The sequence below is a fragment of the Pyricularia oryzae genome, chromosome 4 (genome assembly GCF_000002495.2).
Source record: "Pyricularia oryzae 70-15 chromosome 4, whole genome shotgun sequence".
NCBI lineage: Eukaryota > Fungi > Ascomycota > Sordariomycetes > Magnaporthales > Pyriculariaceae > Pyricularia > Pyricularia oryzae.
The window spans coordinates 2,418,109-2,440,507 of NC_017851.1; the positions used below are offsets into that span (position 1 = coordinate 2,418,109).

Genomic DNA, 22,399 nt, shown 5'->3' on the forward strand with positions numbered 1-22,399 from the left:
AATTAAACTACTTTCGTAACAAAGAAAGCCGGTACAGGATCCGTACTGCCGTTGACCCCGGGATTTCGTCTTTTGTTTCGTCCCTTGTTCGGACTATTACCTCCGGAGTGACGGAAGGAGAAACACAGAGAATATAACACCAAAGAGACATGTTCTATCTAGATGCACTGATTGCCCCGCTTGGCGGACATTGAGGTTTGGTCCTTTGTGGTCAAAGAGGAAGGCGAGTTGACCGAATGCCTTGGGAAATATGACATCGTGAGGTATGTTGTAAGAAGTGTCCGCCGAGCATGGAGCCAAAATGAGGAGATAATCATGTCACCTCTGAGGGCTCATGGGTACCGAACTCTCCCAGCAGCTCTCCTTTTTGGGTAAACATATTTACGAAGAGCGATATTGAAACATCTTACGACCAATCAGCAGGTGTACTATCTAATTAGCGGATGACCCTAGTGGGAATGGAATGGATGAGTGGAACCAAAGGACTGGCAACCATGTGGTGGATGCTGACTAATAAATCTCCGACCTTCTTCGTCCTTGGCATTCCTGCGCTTCTCCACTTGACGCGTCTCCAGAGACAAGGTACGGGCTACCATCTTTAATACCTAGGTAATTATCCCCCGCTCCAAAACAACATACCTTGTAGAGGCTTAAGAGCTCGAATGACGTCTCCGGGGGCGACTCATACTCGGTCTCATGCATCATGGCGCCAGTCTCCGCGTGGGCGAAAGAAGCTCTCGCAGCTGTCAACGGACAACCTATTGAAGTAGCAGCCCCCACCCACGCCGAACCTGAGGAAGAAGACCAGTCCCCATCCGACGATGAATGGAACGGCCAGCCCTGGCAATGCGATCTGCCGCCCGAGTTCACAGCCACCTTCTACCCGTCCCATCAGGCCGTGCGCGAGGTCATTGACGCCTGGGCAGCTGAACGAAATATCGATCTCACCTCGGTTAGGACCTGTCGCGAAAAGGGAGAGCTTTTCAAGGAGGTCCTAGGGTGTCGCCACCGTCTGCAGCGCCGCGATGTCCCAGAGACAGGTCATCGTCATACCACCACCGCCAGGACGGCGCTTTGCACCTGGCAGGTTGTGGTACAGACCAAAAAGTCCAACAATGGGCTCTGGAGCATCCGCATGTACAAGAATCTACACACGGGACATGCCCCGTACCAACAGTTCAAAGTCCGGAGGCGAGCCACCCGGTCTAGGGATCTGTTCACAACCAAAGAGCACGCCGCTGAGTTCACCCGCCTTGCTGTCGATCCCACCGTGCCATCCAAAACCATTTTCGACCACATGACCAACAAGTTCCCAGACGCTGGCTTCGAGATCGCCGATATATACAGATACAGGGCCGACCTTCGCCGGGCCCGCCGCCATGGTGACCCCGCAGCCGAGGCCACCTTCCGCACCGCAGAGTCGGGCTCACTTCCTGAACCGGACCCAGTGCCAGCTGCTGCTGTCAATACCACGGCGACCAGTTTCGGCTCTGTCACAAAGCCCAAGCGGAAGTCTCCGGCAGAGCGCAAGCTCACAACTCCCGAGCTCCAAGCCATGGAACGGATGTTTTTGTCACCACATATCAGTGTTGTCGATATCGCCAAGGCTTTCAAGATAGGCTCCAAGACGGTGATGAAACACAAAAAACGGTTCGAGAGTGCTGGGAAGGTTACGCGGAAAACACCAGAACCCAAATTCAAGCAGTTCCACCTGGAAGTACGTATTATTCAACGTCGACTGTCACTCTTGCCTTGATTACAAGGGGGGGGGGCCTTTCGAGGCTCAGTAGCGCACTTAAATACTGATTGATCCTTAGAAACTTCTTGAGCTGCTCGACAAGGACGACAGCCTTGCGCTAAGCGATCTCCAAAGGTTCCTGGCCGACAACTATAATGTCAAAGTCAGCAGGGCCTGGATCAGTACAAAGCTCACGCGCGCAAACCGAGCGCGGAAGTTCAAACAAACCCAGCAGCCGATCGAAGAAGCTGCTGAATTCGAAGAGGTCCCAATCGAAGTTGACGCTAGTGCAGATCCCCTACCTGAGCAGGAGGAGGTTGGAGCAGAAATGCAGCTTGAACCGATGCTTGAGCCCGCGGCCGAAGAGAGGCAGGAAGATGCAAGCGGAGAGCTTGAGTCTAGGCTGCTGCCAATGGATATAGATCGACATGCCGAGAGGGACGGTCAACCGTTGTTCTCATGTCCATATTACAGAAATGATCAGTGGAGGTTCATCAACAGCACCACATGTCGATCGGGTTTCCCAAGCATCCCGGATTTGAAGTAAGCCGCGAAGACTGCATTCGACATGTGTGGAAACTAACGAGTCCCTCCAGGTCACATCTAAGCCAGTATCATACCAACCCAAGGTATATCTGTTTTCGCTGTGATGAAATCTTCATAGACAGCCCAAGCCTCGAGCAGCACCAAAGACAGGAAACTGCCTGCCCGCTACGGGAAAGAGAGTACCGTGTTGGCATGAGCTGGGAACAGGAAGACAAAGTCCGCAAGCAGCAGGCGATACCCCGACAAGGCCAGACTCACGCATGGCTCAAAATTTACGACATTTTATTCCCAGGATCGAGCCTGGCGGCATCTACCCCTATGATAGACGTTGCTGCGAATACGGCTGCAACAGGTATCGATCCATTCTTATGGGAGAGCGAACGCAACGTTCCATCTGAACTGCAAGGCACATGAGAAAAGACTCAATCGGATTGTGCGGCTGACTCAGTTGCGTCGTTAAATGCCATCAAGCACAATTTAATGAGCGTAAAGATGGATCTGCACGCACAGGGACGTGCATAAAACAGTCATTTGCCTTATTTTCGGCTTTAATATCCTTGAAAAGTCCAATGTACTTGTTTGGGGTAACATGCCCAAACTGTCAAGTCCTTGTCAAGTCAGTTCACTCGTTATCAGCGTGAGTAGGTACTGAGATGGTTGGTATCCCACGTCGCCCAACGGTTAAATGGTCGGCTGAGCCTGTTGGGGTCAAACCAGTGTTGTGAGAGGCAACCTGAGCAGCAACGGTATTGATTAACTGCCCGTCATGCAGGTTCGCCACATTATGGCCTGTCAAGTTGAGAAACATGGCATCGGAACAAAAGAGGCCGAGTGCAGTCGAGCCCCCGCACACTGGCGGCCATGTATCCGAGGAGGCGGGGTGCGTCTGCATATCACGGCGTTGCCCGTGGGGACTTTGCCTCCGCTGGAATAAGATTGCTTTGCGGTGAAAGAAGCTGAGAAATATTGGAATGGATGGGGGGATTCATTCCATATTCGGACATTTGTGGCGATCATCTAGCATCGGCTCTTTCACCCGGGCAGTAGGCAGCCGGCCATTTCCATGGTACTACAGCAAATGCCTCGTCATTTTCTAAGCGAGCAGGGGAAGTGATGGGTTGCAATCGATTGCTTACTACCTACCTACCTACCTACCTACCTACCTTTAGGTGGCTCTGTCATTTACGCGATCAAGGGCAAAGCCGTGTGTCTGCCTACCCGTCTGCAGTTCGGACATCAGCACGCGATCGTCACCCTGGTCCACACCGACCAACGGAGAAAGAAAAGATCACCTACGTTATTAAATGGTAACCCTGGACTTTTTTCTTTTCAAATTGTTTCCTCCCCTCATTTCCCGTCATCGTGGGCCGTTTTGGCAGCCACGAGCCCACGAGGCGGAATGCCAAGACATGAAATGCGCACCTTGATGGCTGGCGCCAAGAAATTGTTTGCACCGCGAAGCGGGGAGTGACCACTTTCAAAGGTGCTAAAGCCTGCAAGTTTTCACTGGGATGCGCCGTTGGCTCTTTGAAAATTGAAAAGAAAGACGAAAAACTTTCCAAGTCCAGATCCCTGGTACTTTTGTCAGTTTCTCCAGTTCACCGTTGTAGATACCTTGGCAAGACACCTTGATGGCCCTACTACCGGGCAACGTCCAAGTCGGTTGCTATGATGCTGTGCCCGGAATGGAAGGTGAGGGATTAACAAACCTTGAGATCGCTGAACAGTTTTTCGGTGGCTTGGAAGGAAACAGAATATATAAATGTCGATGTTCATGGCGATTGTTGAGTAGGTGTTAGATTGTATACGCACCCATCTCGAGCTTCAGATCAGTCCAGTGAACGTTGAAACCATCACGTCGCGTCGCTTCTCGCCCGGTCTTTCCAAACTCAACTCTTGAGACCATAGCAACCAGTATCCTACAGCGGCAGCAACTTTCCGACAAGATGAAAACGTCCAGCATCATACTCGCTGCATCCCTAGCAGCCACAGCCGTAGCTCTCCCAGCTGGAGGTGGTGAACCGGACCGGGTTGTCACGATTACCGTTCCGGCCCCGCCTACCGCGGCAACTGCAGCACCGACCTGGAACTGGCGTGAGGGTGCCGTAGATTCGTACCCGATCCACTCGTCTTGCAACGGCACTGAGCGTCTGCAACTGGCCCGCGCACTGGACGAGACGGTCAGCCTGGCCCGCCAGGCCCGCGACCACATTCTCCGTTTCGGCAAGACCTCCAGCCTTTACTCCAAGTACTTTGGTAACGCATCCACCGCCGAGCCAGTTGGTTGGTACCACAAGCTCGTAGGCGGAGACAAGGCGGGACTGTTGTTCCGCTGCGACGACATTGATGGCAACTGTCACCAAGAAGGTAAGGCATTTTTACTACCTGCACATCTTCCTCCCTTAGCTCGGGACTGACTCGAAGATGAACCAGGTTGGGGTGGCCACTGGCGAGGCGAGAACGCAACCTCCGAGACCGTCATCTGCCCCCTCTCTTACACGACCCGCAAGTCCCTCGAGGGCCTCTGCGGCTTCGGCTACACCGTGGCTGCGGGCAAGCTCAACACCTTCTGGGCCGGTGACCTGATGCACCGCATCTTCCACCTCGAGCCCGTCGGCGAGGGCGTCCTCGAGCACTACGCCGACTCGCACGCGGAGTGCCTGGAGCTCGCCAAGTCGGACCCGGCCAAGGCCGCCCGAAACTCGCACACGCTTCAGTACTTTGCGCTCGACGTCTACGCTTACGACATTGCCCTGCCCGGAGAGGGCTGTGCCGGCAAGTCTCCGTCGGCGAGCAGCGATGGCGGGCACTCGACCCCGTCGCCGATTCCTGCTTCCCCGCCCACCCAGACTAGTGCTGCCCCGACTGTAAGTTTTGAAGGCCTTCACTTATTTCAGCTATTCGGCGGAAATACTATGTTTTCCTCAACATCAAAGGGCCCATGACTAATTCAGCGTCTTTCATACAGGAATGCCACACACACGCCGATGGCGTCGTCCATTGTTCCTAATTTTCGCGCTTCCGCGGCTTGCTTTTTAAAATTTAATACGTAATTCTGTTAGAAGATAATCAGCTGCTTCGAGCATGGATTATTGGGCATGTCGGGAATGGGAGGACAAAAGCTCGGTTGATGCTGGGTATGATATGATTCATGAGAACATCAGTTTTGATATAGACACGTTTCGATACCTTTTGATCCGAATGTAATGAACACCGTCATTACCACTCGATACGAAGCCTTTGAATGTGAAACCAAAATGTAAGCTGAGTAGCGACACAGTTTGAAAATCAACTGCCGCTGATGATGATATAATGTGACCTAGGCTAGGACTAGACCTAGAATGATTCTACGCTCAAGCCGATGACTTTGGGCGCAAATCCGAAAACGAAACGTCATGTAAATTTCAGCAAGTTTACATCGATGACGGGGGCCTAGTCCACAAGGTGCTGTATCTGATGAGAGCTTGGCAAAATACGGCCACAATGAGACAGAACGGACATCGAGCTAGAGTAGTGGCGCAACAAAATTTCAGGGGCCTCCCGGATTTGTCTTGCTATACAAGGCCGACTAAGAAACAGTTCTTGAAACTCTGGACGAGATTTTGGTGCTTAGGTGCATTTAGCCCGTACAGAAAAAAAAGGTAGTCTTAACAGACAAAAGAGGGGGAAAACAAGAAAAAAACAGGAAACAATTAATACTGGATATAATAGTTTTAAAGTGTTTGGAGTTGGTTTATTATGCAGAACACTTTCTATAACCTAATATTGATGAATGGTCAACACCACTTCAACGATGCTATCATTCTACAGTACATTCCCCGCGGATGCAGGAACACGGACATGCATGAATTCTCCGACGGAACGGGCAGCGGGATCAAATAATGGGAGTGGTGCATAATTAATCAGGACAGACAAAAAGAAAAAAAAGAAAAAAAAAAAGAGAGAGAGAGAGAGAGAGAGAGAGAGAGAAGCCGCCGCTCATTGACATTGGTCAGACCAGATTCTGCAGGCTGCTGCTCTAATAAACCAAGCAGTAGCGTGCAGCATGGTAAAGGGGGCGCCGCCACGCAGAAACAAAAAGGGGACAAGTGAGGCACGGTTTTTTTTCCTTCCTTTTTTTCCCCCTTCTCTCTTTGGGAGTCACGAACACGTTACAAGAAAAGCAAAGAGACGGAATAACATTGACGTGCGTGTGCACAACTGCTCGGTCCATGGGATAAGGTGTTGCCGGTCGTCCGTTGAGCCCTTTGATTGTTAACAGACGACTGGGAATGGAATGGATGCGGAGTGATCCGCCGCACCAAAATGTAACAGACATTTCTTTTTACTCCAACTTTTTTTTCTCGCTGTACAGTTTCTTTTCCGGGTCGTTTTCCGCCTTATTCTTTTTTGTTATTCGCTATCTTTCTTTTATACAGTATATCCATGGTGTAACTTGGAAAGGAATCATGCGATGCCGGTCCATACCTAGGTAGTTAGGTATTATACTACACAGCTTCTCTTATAAAACCAACCCCTCCTGTCGCCCTCTAGTGAATCCTGGAAATGTCGGTAACATCCGGTCGCAAATCTAAAGTCAGGTCCACTCCGATTTCAACACATTAATTGAACCCACCTTTTGGCTGGCGGGGAGGGACGTGACCCTGCCTGGGGTCGGGCCGCCACTGGCTGTCAGCACATGCTTACCTGTAAGCAGAGTCGCTTCAACTCGCTTCCAGTGTTCGCCAAAAGTCAATGTATTAAAATAAACCGTGCATACCAGAATCTGGTATTTTTTGTCCTGTTACTTGTCTGGAGGCTGAATTAAGGGTTTAGTCCGAGCACATCCATGCGGTAGAACTTTTTTCTTCTTCTCTCTTTGAATTTTTCTCATGTTCTATTACCATATGGTCTCTAAGCCTAATGATACAGTGGTCTTGATGACGGTTTTGCACATGGTTTGCATGTTCAGACTCTGACGTCCTGGACCCTATTGCTTGGGACGGGACGATCCATGATGGTGCAGGGTGCATGTCGTCGCATATGGTCTGCTGTACTATGTACTGAATCCCATCCGATTTCGAGCCGGACCGCGGGCCGCCATAATTCCATGAATGATCACCTGGGGTGATTAGGCGGCTTTGCATCAATTCCTCAAAGATGTACTGTACATTGTTAATGTATCAGACACCAGCAGCGTGGGCGGAAGACTTTTTTTTTTTTTTTTTTTTTTCTCCCTGCTATCCACCAGGCGTGATACTCCTGGACCCTTTATAATTTTACCTCCGTATGGGCACGGGCAGGTACCCAAGGTAGATCATATCTCTATTGAGGTCAACTCACTTAACAACGGATGATGAGGTGATGGTTGTTCGTTCGTGGCTAGAATTAGAGCTCCGATGAAAACTCAATACTCTAGTGTGAAAACGCAAAACAATACGTCGGTAAACGCAATCTCATTCCATGCTGCACGACGCATGCCCAGGTCACAAAAAAAAAAGAATATGTGATGGGATGGATGGAACTTTTCGCTGGGGGCGATGATCCTCTCTAGACTGGGCCATCTGCCAGGGACATGGACACTAGGTACGACTTTAGACCAAATATAGGACCCACTTTATTCTATCTGACCTGGTCTACTGCACACCCCACACCAGCACCGGCCAACCACCGAAGCAATTGGATTTTTTGCCGTTTGATCCCGTTTATCAGCTCAGGGGTGTGCTACAGCGGAGGGAATCACATTTGTTTCCCCAGGAGTATCAGATCTGGCCAACGCTTCTTGTCTGGATCCCGAATTTTTTCTTCTGTTCTTCTTTGGGACTTTGAATCCATTTGCAAAACCTTGTGCCTGCTGAATCAAGAGGCATCTCAACTCGACTTGGGAAAATTAATTTGCGTACGGGTCGTTCGTTGTGTGTACATTCGGAACAAGGGCAAGCCCACCCATCTGTCTCTCTGACCCTCTCAGGCATCCATCCATCCCGCACATACCACTCACACAGACCTCTCGAACATGCCTACAGTCCCGATTGCTCCCTCATAGTCTCGCGTCACACGTATTTGCAAACAAACGGCGGCGGAGCCGCACAAAAACTTCACACTCCGAGCGCCACCTGTACGCGCTGCTGCTGTGTAGCCGGGAAAAGACAAAAAGATTGCGCCAGCACTTGCCCGACACGACCCGCCGATCTTTCTTTCTTGTGTTCCCAGTCACCGATTATCGAGACTGATTCGGCGTACACGACGCTCACTTATGCGCGACGTGCGATCACGATGCCCTGGCACCCTTTGCCCCGAATCGCCTTCGCCGTCGCGACCTACCCTTTTGCTGCTCAAAGCCCGGCCGACTTGCCACTCGAAATCGGCGATGACCTTTACATAATAGAAGAGACTCCCGATGGCGACTGGCTTAGGGGATACCTCGTTGCGCCTCCGAGTCTGCTCGCAGGCCTCACATCAGTAAAGGGCCAGACTCTAGAGGCGCGCGTGTTCAGCGGAATCTTCCCCCGAAGTTGCGTTGAGGTGCGTGAATTGCTCGGCGAATCAGACGAAACCGACGAAAACGAGAGCGATGATGGCGCGGTCGATTCTTCCGGCGAGCCCGTACATATTGGCAGCGACTCCGGGAAGGGCGGCTTGACCCCTGTGGAGACCAAGAAAAAGAGGGAAAAGTCCAGGATCCTCCAGGTGCCAATAGCCGCCTTTGATAAAATTGGCGGTGATGTCTCCAAGGCCAGGAAGTCCGCCGATGTAACACCCAAGCGTCTGTCCATTGCTCTGAAGCATGAGCCGGGTCAACCCCGACCACAGGCTCCCGTGCCAATGCTCAAGATTGGCGACGAGACGCCGACATCGACCTCAGAACCACTCATTGATGAGATAGCGTCTTGCCTTCGGGAATGGCACTCAACAAATTTGCACGGGCTGCTGCTAGCGCGGCAGTATCAAAAGCTCGATCGGTTGTCCCAGCTAATTTCGACACTCAATTTCTCAAGACAGCAGTTTTTACACAACGTTCTCACCTCGTGGGAGTACGACAACTTGCGGGAGAAGACGGTCTGGGATCTCGTACGTGTAAACAAGTTATGCGGCGGCGAGGTTATAGTGCGAGACCCTCGGGAGCGTGGACGAGTTCTCACAGGCGACGATTCAGTCGTGGAGATCACCAAGCTGCAGTCTATCATGAGCTTGTTAGATGAAAGCCCACAACCACCTGTCGAAACAACTGCACTGCACCACCTGCTCATCGATATCAAGGGCTTTGCTGGCACATCGTTCGACGCCTCCAAGCTGCTGTTTTACCTCGCCCGAAAGGACGCGAGCACTGGCGATCTAGTACGTCTCTCCGAAAACTATTCGGTAGAAGTGCCCGCAGGCGGTGCCATTGGCGCCCTCACCATGTCTAGTCAACTCAAGGCGCTGTTCACAGATCTGTCAGCAACGGACATTGGCGAGGCCCCTTCAGCCGAGTCGGAACTGTTCTTGGTGGTCAAGGTACACGCACCGCAGGAAATTCCTATGGGCAAGCCCACTTCGCGGACTGGACCTGTGAACCACGCAATGCCCACTTTTGGCAAGGAGCATTCGAAGCCGCCCCTGTCAAGTGGGAACAAGTCGATGCGCAGAAGCCTTATGTGGGCAGGGAAGAGCACTAGGTCTGCTTTCTCTAGAGGCGGAGGCGGTTCCAGGCTAGATCCTCTGACAGAACAGCGACCGGATGTGCAGAGTCAAGTGTCAATCGTGGGAGGCGCCGAAAGCCGAGATGGCCCCGGCCCGCCAGGCACTGCAACTTCTAAAGGGACCAGGTGGTCTCTCGATGGTGGTCATTCGGAGCTGAGTGCAGACCGGACGATCGGCGTCGGCATTATGAAACTGAACGCTATAATGAAACAAGAGGAGGAAGTCGAACATGTCATCAACATATTTACATCTACAACAGAGAAGCCGGGAGCCGAGAAGGGTGGAGCCATCGGTGACCCAGGCTCCCTTATTAATAATCTGATCGAGAACAAGACGGCTCAGGTGGAAAAGTCGAGGGGTGCCGAGCGGCTGCAGCTCGTCCTGAGAGCCTTCAACCACTCAGATGCTGATAATCTCATCAAGTCTACGCCGACGTTGCTCTCCAGCGTCTGCAAGACCAACAAGCTCGGATTTTCTGGTGCACCCACCAAACCAAGATCCGACATATACCTTACGGTCAACACAGCGAGCCTTGCGAAACAGTACGGGCTGTCAAAATTCGGTGGTGGATCCACATCGCTCCCTAGCTCCGCGCATTTGACCAACCTCCAGCTCACAATCGAGGTCCGCCGTGCCTCGGGCGAACGAATCGAAAACAGCATATATTCGTCGTCAAATAGCGAAGGCGTGAGCTCGTGGAAGACGGTTGCCGTCGAGCGCGATGGTAGCTGGGATCAGACAATCAGATTGCTCCTGGCCCCGGAAGACGTGTTTACGTCTCATGTGGCCATGTTCCTTGCAGACATTCCAAACCCTCCTTTTGCGGTTGCACACATGCCTCTTTGGGATCAAGAGGCTTTTGTCGCCGACGGTGCTCACTCTCTCCTGCTTTACGAGGTTGACGAGTATACCGCCACGCCGAAATCCAGCCAAGCACCTGGCACGAGGGGCGGTTACCTGTCCTTGCCATGGAACGCAAGGACTGGGCAGACTGACCTCAGCGGATCGCTGGCTTCGCTGCGTGTCAATAGCTACTTGTGCAGCACTCGTTTTTCGCAAGACAGAGCATTGCTGGGGGTTCTCAAGTGGAAAGAAATGCCCAAAGAGGATTTGCCGGTCCTTCTGAAGCAGGTGATATTCGTGCCCGAGATCGAGATTGTCAAGCTTCTCAACGATGTTCTTGATGCGTTGTTTGCCATTCTCACCGAGTATTCAGGAAACGAAGACCATGAGGATCTAGTGTTCACCGCGCTCGTACGCGTCCTTGACATTGTCCACGATAGGCGCTTCAACCTGGGCCCTCTGGTTGATCAATATGCGGAGACCAGATTCAACTACCCTTCGGCCACGACTTGCCTAGTGAAGTCTTTCACAAGATTACTCGACAGACCCAGCGACCCCGAGACTGCAAGAATGCTCAGGGCAACGTTCAAAGTGGTCAGGCACATCCTCAAGTTCGTTACGTCTGCTCGCGATCAGCAAAAGGTCAAGGAGGCAAGCATCGGAATCACGGGCTCCACTCCCGGTTTTACGCGCCAACTTCAGAGCATTTTCAAATCACTGGACGCAATGATGCGTCAGACAATTCCTATTCTTGTTGGCAGTCAGACTCTGGCTGTGCAATACTTTCACACATGGCTGCCTGAGCTTGCCGGCCTGCTGACGACTGAGGAGATTATGCATATCGCTATTGACTTTATGGATTCTTGCTCACTGGTTAAGGGCAAACTGGTTCTTTACAAGCTCGTTCTCATCATAAACTACTCCAAGCTCGAGATATTTGCCCACCCAGATCAAAGATCAGTCCTGAGCGCAAACACCGTTAGGTGGATCTCACCGCACTGGGGTTATACGGATAACGTGTCAGATCAATGGAAAGAGCAGGTTCGGCTTTGCTGCTCCGTGCTTGCCAGCCAGATTGACCACCTTGGCCCGGAGATACCGGACTATATCCCCAAGATCATGCAGTCGTACGCCGCCATACAGGAGGTCCCTCGCAAGCCAAAATCTCGCCTCTCGCTACTCTTTCCTACACAGTATCCATTCCCGAGCAGGCCCACGACAGAGCCGGCGGCGTTTGACGAGGCTCTGATCGAACTTTCCGCTGTTCTCTCGGCACTGTCGAACTCGCCAAGCGGGATGCAGTTCGAACTGGGTGAGGAGGATCTTCACATTGTTCTGGAGAACACCCTCAACGTCCACATGAGCATCTTGAAAGGCGAAGCATTTCCTCCAGACTGGCTGAGCGTGCACATTTTCCACCACAAATCAGCGATGCGAACTCTCGAGTACGTCTCTGGCATTCTTCTCGAGTCTTTCCTGCCCGATCCGGATGATGCCGAGAACTTCAGCACGGAGCTGTGGAAGATGTTCTTCACAACCTTGCTGCAACTCGTCAGCAGTCCTTCACTAGCGTTGGAGACGTTCCCAGAGCAGAAACGACGGGCGGTGTGGAAGATTGCGGGTGATGTCAGAGAGCACGGCGCTGAGCTGTTGCGTCGAACTTGGGAAGCCATTGGATGGGAGACGAGCTCAGAGGAGATGACAAGATATGGGTTGTCCAAGGTGGGCGGTTACCAGGTGCAATACGTGCCAACGCTCGTTGGCCCTATCGTCGAGCTTTGTTTGAGTGTCCATGAAGGTCTACGCCGCATGGCCGTCAAAGTGCTGCAGACTATGATCGTGAGCGAGTGGACTCTGAGCGAGGATTTGTCGGTTATCCAGGCCGAGATTATCGACTGCTTGGACGATTATCTCAAGTCCAAGCCGCTCACCGAGAGCATCCTGCAGAAGTTGTTCGTTAGCGAGTTGATGGCACGCTTCGAGCCACTATCACTGGTAGACGGTGATCCTCTGTACGCAGCACTTGGCGAGCTGATGGGTACTGTTGACGAGTTGCTCGAGTTACTAGTGGCAGTACACAGCGGTGATGGCTCCGGATCCGGCGAGGCATCCCATCTTATCCACAGGTTACGTCTTATGGAGTTCCTGCGCGACATGCAGAAGGAAGAGATATTTATCCGCTATGTCCACCAGCTAGCCCACCTACAGGCCGAAGCTCGGAACCAGGGCGAGGCTGGCCTGGCTCTCCGCTTGCATGCAGACCTATATGACTGGAATCCGGCCAAGACGACGCCCGCCCTGATTGATCCCCCGTTCCCGGCGCAGACGCATTTTGAGCGTAAAGAGCGGATATACTTTGAGATGATCAAACACTTTGAAGACGGTGCCGCCTGGTCTAGCGCTCTGGAGGCGTACAAGGAGCTGCAGCAGCAGTATGAGACCAACGTATTTGACTTTTCCAAGCTTGCGAGGACAGAGCGGGCGATTGCGACCATCTATGAAACCTTGGCCAAGAGCGATAAGCTAGTGCCGAAGTACTACAAGGTCGTCTTTCGTGGGCTCGGGTTCCCGGTTAGTGTCCGCGACAAGGAATTCGTTTACGAGGGCTCACCGAGCGAGAGGGCATCGGCATTCACGGACCGCATTCAGGAGCAGTACCCCTCTGCTCAGATCGTCACGAACGAGAACGTAGACGACGTTGAAGGCCAATTCCTCGTCATATCGGTCATAAGCCCCGATCGTGACCTGGCACACCTCGTGTTCCAAAGGTCGCGAGTACCACAGCCGATTCGCGAGTATCTTGTGACTCCTCACCCACAAAAGTTTGCTGTCACGTCAAAGCGCAGCACAACCGGCCCTCCTTCAGAGCACTATGCAGAGAAGACCGTTTATGTCACTGCCGACGTCTTCCCGACAATCTTGCGCCGCAGCGAGATCGTTGACAGCTACAACATTAGTCTTGATGCCAAACAGACTGCCCTCGAACGCATAGTGCGGAAAACGCAAGAAATGTCTGGCGTTGAGAAGAGGGTGCTTCAAGGGGAGGGCGGCAAGGAGTTGCTTCAGCTGCTTGTTGATGCAGTCAGCATATCAGTCAATCCGAACTCGGAGAACAGTGTTGCATGCTACCGGCAGCTGATAGCTTCGAAAAAGCCACCGCGCAAAGATGACGAAGATTCCGATGCCGATGAGTCTGATGACGATAGCGACGACGACGCGGTTCTCGACCCCAAAGAGAACGCCATCAAGATCGCGCTGATTGATCACGCCATCATGCTGAAGCGTGTCCTCGCCAACATGGCCAAGAGCTCTAATGAGATCCTTTCTCGCCACCATATGGATCTGCAACGATGTAAGCTCTGCACTTTGATTTCATGTGCCCTTATCATATACATACTGACATGGCGTTACGTTATAGACTTTGAGAGCACTTTCGCATCCGAGATAGCAACGTTCGCCCCGCCGCAGCCGCAGCAAGAAACCACGGGCTCTGTCTTGTCGCCGACATGGTCACGGACTTCTGCCGCAGATCACGCGTCTTCCCCTGTTGTACGACAGCAGGGCTTGATGTCGCCCTTCCTGACGAACAACAGTATCATGGCGCATCCAGACGAATCTGTAGTTACTGTCAGGCCTGTATCTCTACGACAAGGCAAGGGCGCGCGGTTGAGCTTCCTGGGTGGCCGCAAGAAGGAGACTCCGCCCACGCCTACTTCGCCTCTGTCACAACACCAGGCGAATTGGCAGACACAGCTTCCGCCTTTAAACACCAGTACAGAGCCAGTGAAGACGCCACGGCAGCAATCCCAATCTCAGACACCGATCGACCGCGAGGCGAACGGAGATCTGAGCCGTATCAGTAGCCGCGATACGAGCACTGCCAACAAACGTCGCAGTATTTTCAGGCCGCTTTCGGTCCTAGAAAAGCAGGATTTCTCGCTGATGACATCGACGGCCACCGTTACGACGAACGAGAATGGACCCGACGCTAAAGACGCCGGAGACTGGTTTACCGATTATTCGGCAACGGTAGGGTCGGGCGTCGGCCAGACGGGCGGATACAACAACGATGCCCCTGGTGGGCGCAGGAGCACTGACGTTAGACCGTCCGCTGAATCGCTCCCCTCAGATAAGTTCGTCTCGGGAGGAGCTGCGGGTGGACCTGCTGCCAAGCTCGGCAGTGTACGCAAAAGATTGAGCATCTTGAAACTCGGACGGAAGGGCAGCAAAAGCAGTACGGCCATGGGAAGCGTCGATGAGGAATGACGGCATTCAATGCATTGAAATTCTTCTGTCTGGATCTCTTCGTATTCTGCTCTCAGTTTTCTTATTTCCTTCTACTTATTTCTGCACCTTGCCCCTTTGGGATATATATACCGGCATTTGCTGCGCGTGATGTGTACGCCATACATCATGTCTCCTTTTGTCTGCTCTGGCTGGTTTCCCCCAGACATTAGCCCTGGATGTAACCATTGATTCCCTGCCATAGATTTGTGTGCTGGCTTCGTGCGAGTTCAATCTTTGTATTTTACCCCCCCCCCCCCCCCCCCCCCCTTCTGCACTTTTCAAGGTTCTATTTCTTGCACGGAAATCTTTGTCATATACCATTTTAGTGTTTTTTCTCCTCCAACTTTGTGTTCCATCACATAACAAAACCACCTTAGGACTTTTTCAACTGGACATACATACCCCCTTGTTTTTACGAGCGAGCGAGTATCTACTCATAACCCACCTCGTACCTTCTTTTCGTCTATTGTGTTAGTTCATAGACCTTATTTTAAATGAGTAGTTCCCGGATTGCTGGCAGGAAACTCGTCTGTTTGGCAATTTCGGCAGCAAATACTGTACGCGATTGACTATTTTACTGGGTATAAAAACGTTTTGTAACAACACGATAGATGGTTTCTTATGACTTTTACGAAAGAGAAATTTCTTTTTTCCCATCATGTTTTTGTTGTTTTTATGAGCAGACCTTGTACGGTGAGTGGATGCCGAGAGCGGGAGAAGTGCCTCCTTGGTTTCCCAATTCGACAACTACATTACGGCCCGTCAGCCGCCGGAGCGTGCTGTTTGCGTCACGTCGCAGCGACAACACGAGTTGAGAGGATGCAGCACCCGTTCCACCAAGACAGGGGCTTGGCCAAATGTGCTGGGGAGATTTTGTGTACACCATTCAATTTCAGCAGCAATATATGTAGCCACTCCAGATTGGTCGACCCAGAGACCAGGGCTGGTCCGCCTGTGAGACCAGGTGAGCCACAGACCCCTCGCAAACCGTGGTTTGGATAGCCATGGCTCGCTCCGATTGCACTGAGTTTTCCGGATCAGGCAGGCCTTTAATCACGATCGGTTGGCTCATCGCCCTCAGAGGGCTGGGTCTTCCCGGGGAAGCGGTCCTTCTATGTTCTAGTGCTCGGACGAGACCTCCGCAAGTTAGTCCTTGGTGAGCTTGGTATCCATCTGTTATAGTGCAAAATAGACTAGGGGCTCGGCCTTGGTTTGAAGGTCTAGATGCGCCAACAAAAAACGAGTCACGGTATCGCGCATGTCGGCGGTGCTCGATGCCTCTTATATAAGACTGCCAGAGCTGCCCAGGGTGGTTGGTATGCTTATACTTGGTCTTTTGCACACACCACCTTCAACAGCAGCGCGTAGTGTTCCCTTCCCCATCATGAAGTCATACGTTTTCTCAGTTATGGCAGCCTTGGCCGCGAGAGAGGTGCTGGGCCATGCCACCTTCCAGCAGCTTTGGGTCGATGGAGTTGACATGATAAGTCTCGGTCTTTCTTTATGAACGATTCAGAACCGTCCATCTCGAAACTTAAGTATCAGAGAGGTGGAAAGATGAAACCAAATCTAACAGTAATTTCGCAATCCACGGATCGCAATGCGCGCGTCTCCCGCTGTCCAACTCGCCCGTGACAAACGTCGCGTCCAACGACATTCGATGCAACGCCAACTCCGGCCCCGTCGGCCGCAAGTGTGCCGTCAACGCCGGCTCGACGGTCACGGTCGAGATGCACCAGCAGAACGGCGACCGGTCGTGCAGCAACGAGGCTATCGGCGGAGCCCACTACGGCCCCGTGGCCGTCTACCTAAGCAAGGTCGACAACGCCGCAACCAGCGACGGCTCCGGTGGGTGGTTCAAGATCTTTGAGGACTCGTGGGCCAAGAAGTCCGGCAGCGGGTCAGGCGATGATGACTACTGGGGAACCAAGGACCTCAACACGTAAGTCTTATTTCTTTTCTTCGTTTCTCTCCCCCTATCTCATTATGCGCCCCTCGGCTGTCGTAGAACAACCTTGAATGCGTCCAAAGCCCCCGGAGTGTCAAAGAGGCTATCTAACAACCCCGTCACAACAGCTGCTGCGGCAAGATGAACGTCAAGATCCCCTCCGACATCGCCTCGGGAGACTACCTGCTCCGCGCCGAGGCGCTCGCCCTCCACGCCGCCGGATCCTCGGGCGGTGGCCAGTTCTACATCACGTGCTACCAAATCACCGTCGCGGGCTCCGGGTCCGCCAGCCCTGCCACCGTGCGCTTCCCCGGCGCCTTTGCTCAGAACCACCCGGGCATCCTAGTCAACATTCACTCGGCCATGTCGGGCTACAGCATGCCCGGCCCGGCCGTGTACAGTGGCGGGACCACCAAGGCGGCCGGCAGCGCCTGCGCCGGCTGCGAGAGCACCTGTAAGGTCGGCAGCAGCCCGGTCGGCACCGCGCCCAGCACGCCGCAGCCGTCGAGCCCGGCGGGTGGGGGCGGTGGGGGCGGCGGCGGCGGTGGTAGTGGGTGCACGGTTGCCAAGTACCAGCAGTGTGGCGGTCAGGGCTACACGGGCTGCACTACATGTGCCGTAAGTGAAACAATAAACCTTTCTCATCGTGTGGGTGTATTCGTTCAACCCTAGCTGACCAACTCGTTTCTCCAATTCATAGGCCGGTTCAACATGCAAGGACGTGTCGCCTCCTTTCTACTCGCAATGTAGCTAAGCGTATAGAAATGCAAAGGGGACTGGTAATGCTGAAAGGCAAAATAAGGTACGACCAATAGCGCATCTACCATGTTCTAGACTAGACTAGTCGATATACATGCTCGCAGGAGGACCGAGATAGCTGGGCTTCATCCCGCCAAAGTCAATCACAATCTTTTCTAGTACCAAATTGCTGTGTGCCAACCAAAGGCGTATGGTGTGTTCCCCAGGGGTGAGAGTAGCAGCGTTGATGGTGTACTTGCGCAGCCAGACGCAGTCCTGCACGGCATGGAACCAGCCGTCGGGAAGCCCATTGCCTGACTGGCCTTTTTGGTCTTGTGACGGAAGTAACGTATGAGTATGAGTCTGACCATCGTCAACCTGAAATTTGAAGCTCATGGGGTTTGTGGGATCAATATCGAGTGTCATGTTGAAATACAAAGCCAAAACTGCTACGTTTGTGTCTGCCGCAATCAGGTCTGTAAAGACATAAGTCTTGTATTGCAGGCATTGCACAAGCATTGAGTCGGCGTCAAGAGCTTCGAGTTGGGCCACTGAGCCTTCTAACCCTCTGCCAATCTCGGGAAGGACTTTGTAGCCTGACGGTAAAGGTCCCTGGACACATGGTGCAGGTATGGAAATGATGCCCTCAGCCTCGACAAAACCGTCGGAATAGGAGCTTGGCAAACGTCGGCCGTCAACAGGGAGGTGCACCTGCTCAAAATCACCTTCTTCTGAGCGGATATCAACGAGGACCTCGGACCTGAAGTCATCAGGAACCTCATCCCAATTGATGGATATCTCAACGTGAGCATCTTCATCCGGATCCTCCGACTTGGGATTCAATGTGCCAGTTGTCTGGGAAAGTGTGATCCACGAGTGAGGTGAGCTTGCCTTCCAATGAATTACTTGTGTGCCTCGGGTGAAGATGTCAAACCATCGGCTGGCAGGCCCGTAGCGGCTCATAGGCGAAAGCGTAAGGCCCGGCACCAGATCCCTCCGGCTCGGGTGCGTACGCTCAGACTCTTCATTGATCCTCCCTGGCCTCACGCCCTCATGACCCTCTATCGCAACTCCCATCTGCCCCACAATGGCATTCGAGTTTTGTCTGGTTTGAACGTAGCAGAGTCCCGAGATCATATCGCGGGAAGGGGCGTGCCATGTATCCCCATATCCCATGTGAGCTTGACACATGATGTGGTTCCATTTCCCTTGTAAAAGGCTGTGGTGGAACTCTTCCGAGAGATCAAAGTCGGCGTCAAAGAGCTTCAGCACTCTGCGAGCGACCGAGTTCGTTGTGTTGCGCCTTTGCCTTGCAAACATCTGGTTACGCGCTAGCGTTATCTGTAGCTGAGTGAAAATGTAGGAAGCCTTAGCCGGATGAAGGACCAGCTCGAATACTGCCGGCTTCTCTGCTTCGCTGCACTGGGCGTATATCTTCTCTGCGTCGGTAAGAAGATTTTTCCAGCGCTTGACGATTTCGCTTGCTTCGTTGTAATGGAGTAAGGAAAATGTTGAGGCCTCAATATGCTCATGTCTGCGCAAGCTAGCAAGTCGATCGTATGCCTGCCAGTTTGCGCCAATGTCGTATGCGAGGAGGTAATCGCTGAAATAAGATTCAGCAGTACTCTTGTAAAACGCCGTCTGAAAGTCGTCGGGCTTCACTGAGTTGATGTTCCAAGCAAGCTTCATGGCAAAAGTCAGAGGCACCTCAATAGGCTTGATGTCGCCAACATTGAAGACCCAGATCCTGTTTGCTTTTCTCCGGTGAGCCTCCCTTAGCTGGTGCCACGTCTTGCCCTAAGTCGCCGTGGCTGTTAGCGAAGTCACTTCTTGATTAAGAGACTGGTGATACTGGCAGTGCAGATCTTGGCTTACCAACGAATTGCTGTTGATCCACTTGTAGCTTCTGGGTACACCAACATACTCGAAGTGATAGTATATCTGAGGTGTACACGCTCGTTAGCTTCGCGCAAGAGCTCTCATGAGAACTAAGCAGTCAGCCTTACCCCTGCCCCGCCGCTTCTTTTGACCTCATCCCCAGTTGGCAGTCTCCTGATTGTCCCAAAGTTGTCATCTGCAAAGAGAAGTGTCACATCATCAGGTACCTCAAGACGACCACTATCGTATTGCTCTTGCACTTCCTTGTATAGAGCAAGTAACTCTGTAGTGAAAAGAAATGTAAAAAGTTAGTGATGCTGATGAGACCGTCTCGAGAGTAGAACGTCTTTCCTGAGTAGTGACTTACGTGGCACAGCATCTTCTCTCCCATATACATCCTTGAAGATTCCTCTCTGCGTCTTGAGTACGTCACGTACGACAGCAGCCGGGTCGTCTGCCTTCATCCCCTTGTCATATTCCCCACGCATTCCCAGGGTGAAATAAGATTCTAGTCCTTTGGCCCTGCTAGCTCCCTCCCTGAAGAAGTCGGTTATCTTCTCACGATTGGTCAGCCAGTTCCAGCTGCCATCAGGGTTATCAGCGAACCACTCGCTGGTAGCTCTTTGCATCGGCTCGTGATGCGAGGTGGAAACAGCTATGCCGTACTCGTCTGCGATCCTCGCGTTTTCTGCATCGTCGGTGAAAAATATGGCTCCCGGATTTGGATATCCAGGCCACATGGCTGGCCACATAAAGTTTGCCTGCCGTTGTGGTTAATGCTGTTAAACTGCAACTGACCAAAGACAAACACGGTCATTTGACATACCTTGAGGCGTAGCAGCAGTTCGTAGACCTTCTTGTAGAATTCCGGGCCATAGCTACCAAAGTTTTCGAGAACCCAGCCTGTGAGGGCGGGGGCTTCGTCATTGATAAAGATTCCCCGATACTTGACGCTTGGTTCTCCTTGGTAAGTGTTGACAGGGAGAGCATGAATAGAAGCACGATGCTTGGGTGGCACATCAGCCCAGTAGTACCATCTTTGATGAATCGCCTATCAGTCAGATATACCTTCACATTGACACCCTTATGCAGGCAACCGGCTGACGATGTTCACTCACGGTGACACACCGATCTGTTCCGATAGCGTGTATGTTCCGAAGATGGCACCTCTTTTGTCACTTCCGGCGATCGCCAAAGCCCTCTTACACCATGGAAACGGCTTTTGGAGAACAGCAGTTGTAAAGGACTCCCACTTTCCCAGCACCCGCCCCGTGTCTAAAGAAGCAAGCTCGTATCCTTTCAGGCTTTGGAGCAAGGGGTTTCTCTGTAAGCTACCAATGATGATGCCATTGTCCACCTTTTCGATATCAGTAGAGTCTGCATTCCCTTTAAGCAAGACAATCGGTCGCGGGTCACTGCCGGTCACACGCGCAAAATCCTGGGCAAGGTTTCTGGCGGCGATGTGCACGCCCGGAAAGTCGTCAGCGTGGATGAAGATGGTGGCCTGGGCGAGGTCCACCAGTTCTGCAGGTCCATCGCCCGCAAAAGTTACCAGGTCATTACTGGCCATTGCTGCTCTGTGAATGTTCTTTCTTCTGAAGGAGCATGTTTTAAGAGTGGGTTTGCCTTCTAATGTTTGTATAGGGTGATGATTTCAGGCCCATGGTCACGGTTGAATGCGGCTCCGTGAGTCGGACCCAGCAACAAGAGAACGGGCTCGGCATCGGGGGAAACCCGATGTACTGTTGTCAATGCAGTGCCCCATTTACTCCTATTCAAGCTAGAATCAGTATAGTCGCAGGGAGCAACCCCATAAACCTAGTGGTGGATGTAACTACTTGACTTTGAAGCACATCCTGTCCAAAGTTGTAATAGTGTAGGGGCGGTCCCACTGGGCCAAGTGATTTAGCAAGGTTCACTCACTTACCAGGGCAACCACTGTTGTACCTCGTAATGTGCCCATATGTTTGGTGCCCACCCCCACCATTTCGCACTGTGGGCCATCCCCACAAACTATTGACCCCACGCTGGAGCTCCTAGTCTAGTCGTCAGTGCGGTTTCCTTCAACACTCTCTCACTCTCTCGTCTGCACCTAGCTTTGTGACGTCTAACCGCTCTCTGCTCCAGTCAAGATGATGTCGAAAGCCACTGGAAGCTCGAGGTCTTACGTGGATGCTCAATTCGATAACATCTTTCCGACACTTGGAAGCCGGATGGGTTGTGCCAACCGCCCATCTGAACCTGTTTGACGAAACAGAAGTTGACCCGCTATCAGGACCCCCCAGGATTTCCCCAAATTCTCAAATCCACCTTGACATCAACCCCGCAAGTACGTGCGGGGTGAGCATCTTCCGGAGCCTATCTACTGGGGCTGTCCATGTGGTAAAGGAATACTTTCTGGGAAACGAGCGGGAACGAAACTCGTCTTTTGAGCAGCAGAAATAACGAATTTCTAGCCTCCTGATCACCCGTAGATCCACTAGTTGGTATAATCTACTACCAAATAGGACATTCTCCGAAGGGGTCAACGGCGTGGGACACCGGATAATACTCTTCTTTGTCTTGCAAACATGAGTTGCTTGGTCTTGCCGTGCATGACACCCATCCTCAAGCAATCAGGGTAGCGGCTGATGGTTTCTGCTTACACCGACTTTCCGCTGGGTCGAAGATTAGTGGAGGCTACAAATCCCAAGTCAAAATGGTCAACAGCAACGGCTCCAGAGTCCCAGAGATGGACTCCCTGGTTTGCGGGGGCTGCG

The 22,399-nt window shown here is 52.4% G+C and overlaps 6 protein-coding genes across 6 annotated transcripts; 4 read left to right on the top strand and 2 right to left on the bottom strand.

The window, feature by feature from the left end:
* Positions 1-585: 585 nt before the first annotated feature.
* Positions 586-3,447, top strand: MGG_17122 (uncharacterized protein). Its single transcript, XM_003716638.1, has 3 exons — positions 586-1,717; positions 1,818-2,281; positions 2,335-3,447. Exons 1-3 carry the CDS (start codon positions 704-706, stop codon positions 2,696-2,698), a joined length of 1,842 nt encoding a protein of 613 aa, XP_003716686.1. The 5' UTR covers positions 586-703; the 3' UTR covers positions 2,699-3,447.
* Positions 3,426-5,514, top strand: MGG_17123 (uncharacterized protein). Its single transcript, XM_003716639.1, has 3 exons — positions 3,426-4,651; positions 4,718-5,151; positions 5,253-5,514. The coding sequence occupies exons 1-3, from the start codon at positions 4,231-4,233 to the stop codon at positions 5,292-5,294; spliced, it is 897 nt and encodes a 298-aa protein (XP_003716687.1). The 5' UTR covers positions 3,426-4,230; the 3' UTR covers positions 5,295-5,514.
* A 2,449-nt stretch (positions 5,515-7,963) lies between these two features.
* MGG_03275 (uncharacterized protein) lies at positions 7,964-15,730 on the top strand. Its single transcript, XM_003716640.1, has 2 exons — positions 7,964-14,141; positions 14,208-15,730. The coding sequence occupies exons 1-2, from the start codon at positions 8,540-8,542 to the stop codon at positions 15,053-15,055; spliced, it is 6,450 nt and encodes a 2,149-aa protein (XP_003716688.1). The 5' UTR covers positions 7,964-8,539; the 3' UTR covers positions 15,056-15,730.
* Positions 15,731-16,278: 548 nt separating this feature from the next.
* Positions 16,279-17,778, top strand: MGG_12733 (uncharacterized protein; the record flags this gene model as incomplete). The annotated part of the gene is made up of 4 exons (XM_003716641.1): positions 16,279-16,392; positions 16,653-17,018; positions 17,153-17,642; positions 17,725-17,778. Exons 1-4 carry the CDS (start codon positions 16,301-16,303, stop codon positions 17,776-17,778), a joined length of 1,002 nt encoding a protein of 333 aa, XP_003716689.1. The 5' UTR covers positions 16,279-16,300.
* An 86-nt stretch (positions 17,779-17,864) lies between these two features.
* MGG_03274 (uncharacterized protein) lies at positions 17,865-21,210 on the bottom strand (the record flags this gene model as incomplete). Its single annotated transcript, XM_003716642.1, has 6 exons — positions 17,865-19,559; positions 19,638-19,703; positions 19,769-19,923; positions 20,008-20,401; positions 20,467-20,677; positions 20,759-21,210. 6 exons carry the CDS (start codon positions 21,208-21,210, stop codon positions 17,865-17,867), a joined length of 2,973 nt encoding a protein of 990 aa, XP_003716690.1.
* Positions 21,211-21,474: 264 nt separating this feature from the next.
* MGG_17124 (uncharacterized protein) lies at positions 21,475-22,236 on the bottom strand (the record flags this gene model as incomplete). The annotated part of the gene is made up of 3 exons (XM_003716643.1): positions 21,475-21,531; positions 21,568-21,667; positions 22,211-22,236. The coding sequence occupies 3 exons, from the start codon at positions 22,234-22,236 to the stop codon at positions 21,475-21,477; spliced, it is 183 nt and encodes a 60-aa protein (XP_003716691.1).
* Between the last annotated feature and the right edge of the window lie 163 nt (positions 22,237-22,399).

Bases quoted from the DNA above. Each gene is read 5' to 3' on its own strand.
- MGG_17122 (XM_003716638.1), top strand. From the start codon at position 704: ATGGCGCCAGTCTCCGCGTGGGCGAAAGAAGCTCTCGCAGCTGTCAAC. The intron at 1,718-1,817 runs GTACGTATTATT...ATTGATCCTTAG, and splicing joins TCAAGCAGTTCCACCTGGAA to AAACTTCTTGAGCTGCTCGA. The intron at 2,282-2,334 runs GTAAGCCGCGAA...GAGTCCCTCCAG, and splicing joins CCAAGCATCCCGGATTTGAA to GTCACATCTAAGCCAGTATC.
- MGG_17123 (XM_003716639.1), top strand. From the start codon at position 4,231: ATGAAAACGTCCAGCATCATACTCGCTGCATCCCTAGCAGCCACAGCC. The intron at 4,652-4,717 runs GTAAGGCATTTT...AAGATGAACCAG, and splicing joins TGGCAACTGTCACCAAGAAG to GTTGGGGTGGCCACTGGCGA. The intron at 5,152-5,252 runs GTAAGTTTTGAA...TCTTTCATACAG, and splicing joins AGACTAGTGCTGCCCCGACT to GAATGCCACACACACGCCGA.
- MGG_03275 (XM_003716640.1), top strand. From the start codon at position 8,540: ATGCCCTGGCACCCTTTGCCCCGAATCGCCTTCGCCGTCGCGACCTAC. The intron at 14,142-14,207 runs GTAAGCTCTGCA...GTTACGTTATAG, and splicing joins CCATATGGATCTGCAACGAT to ACTTTGAGAGCACTTTCGCA.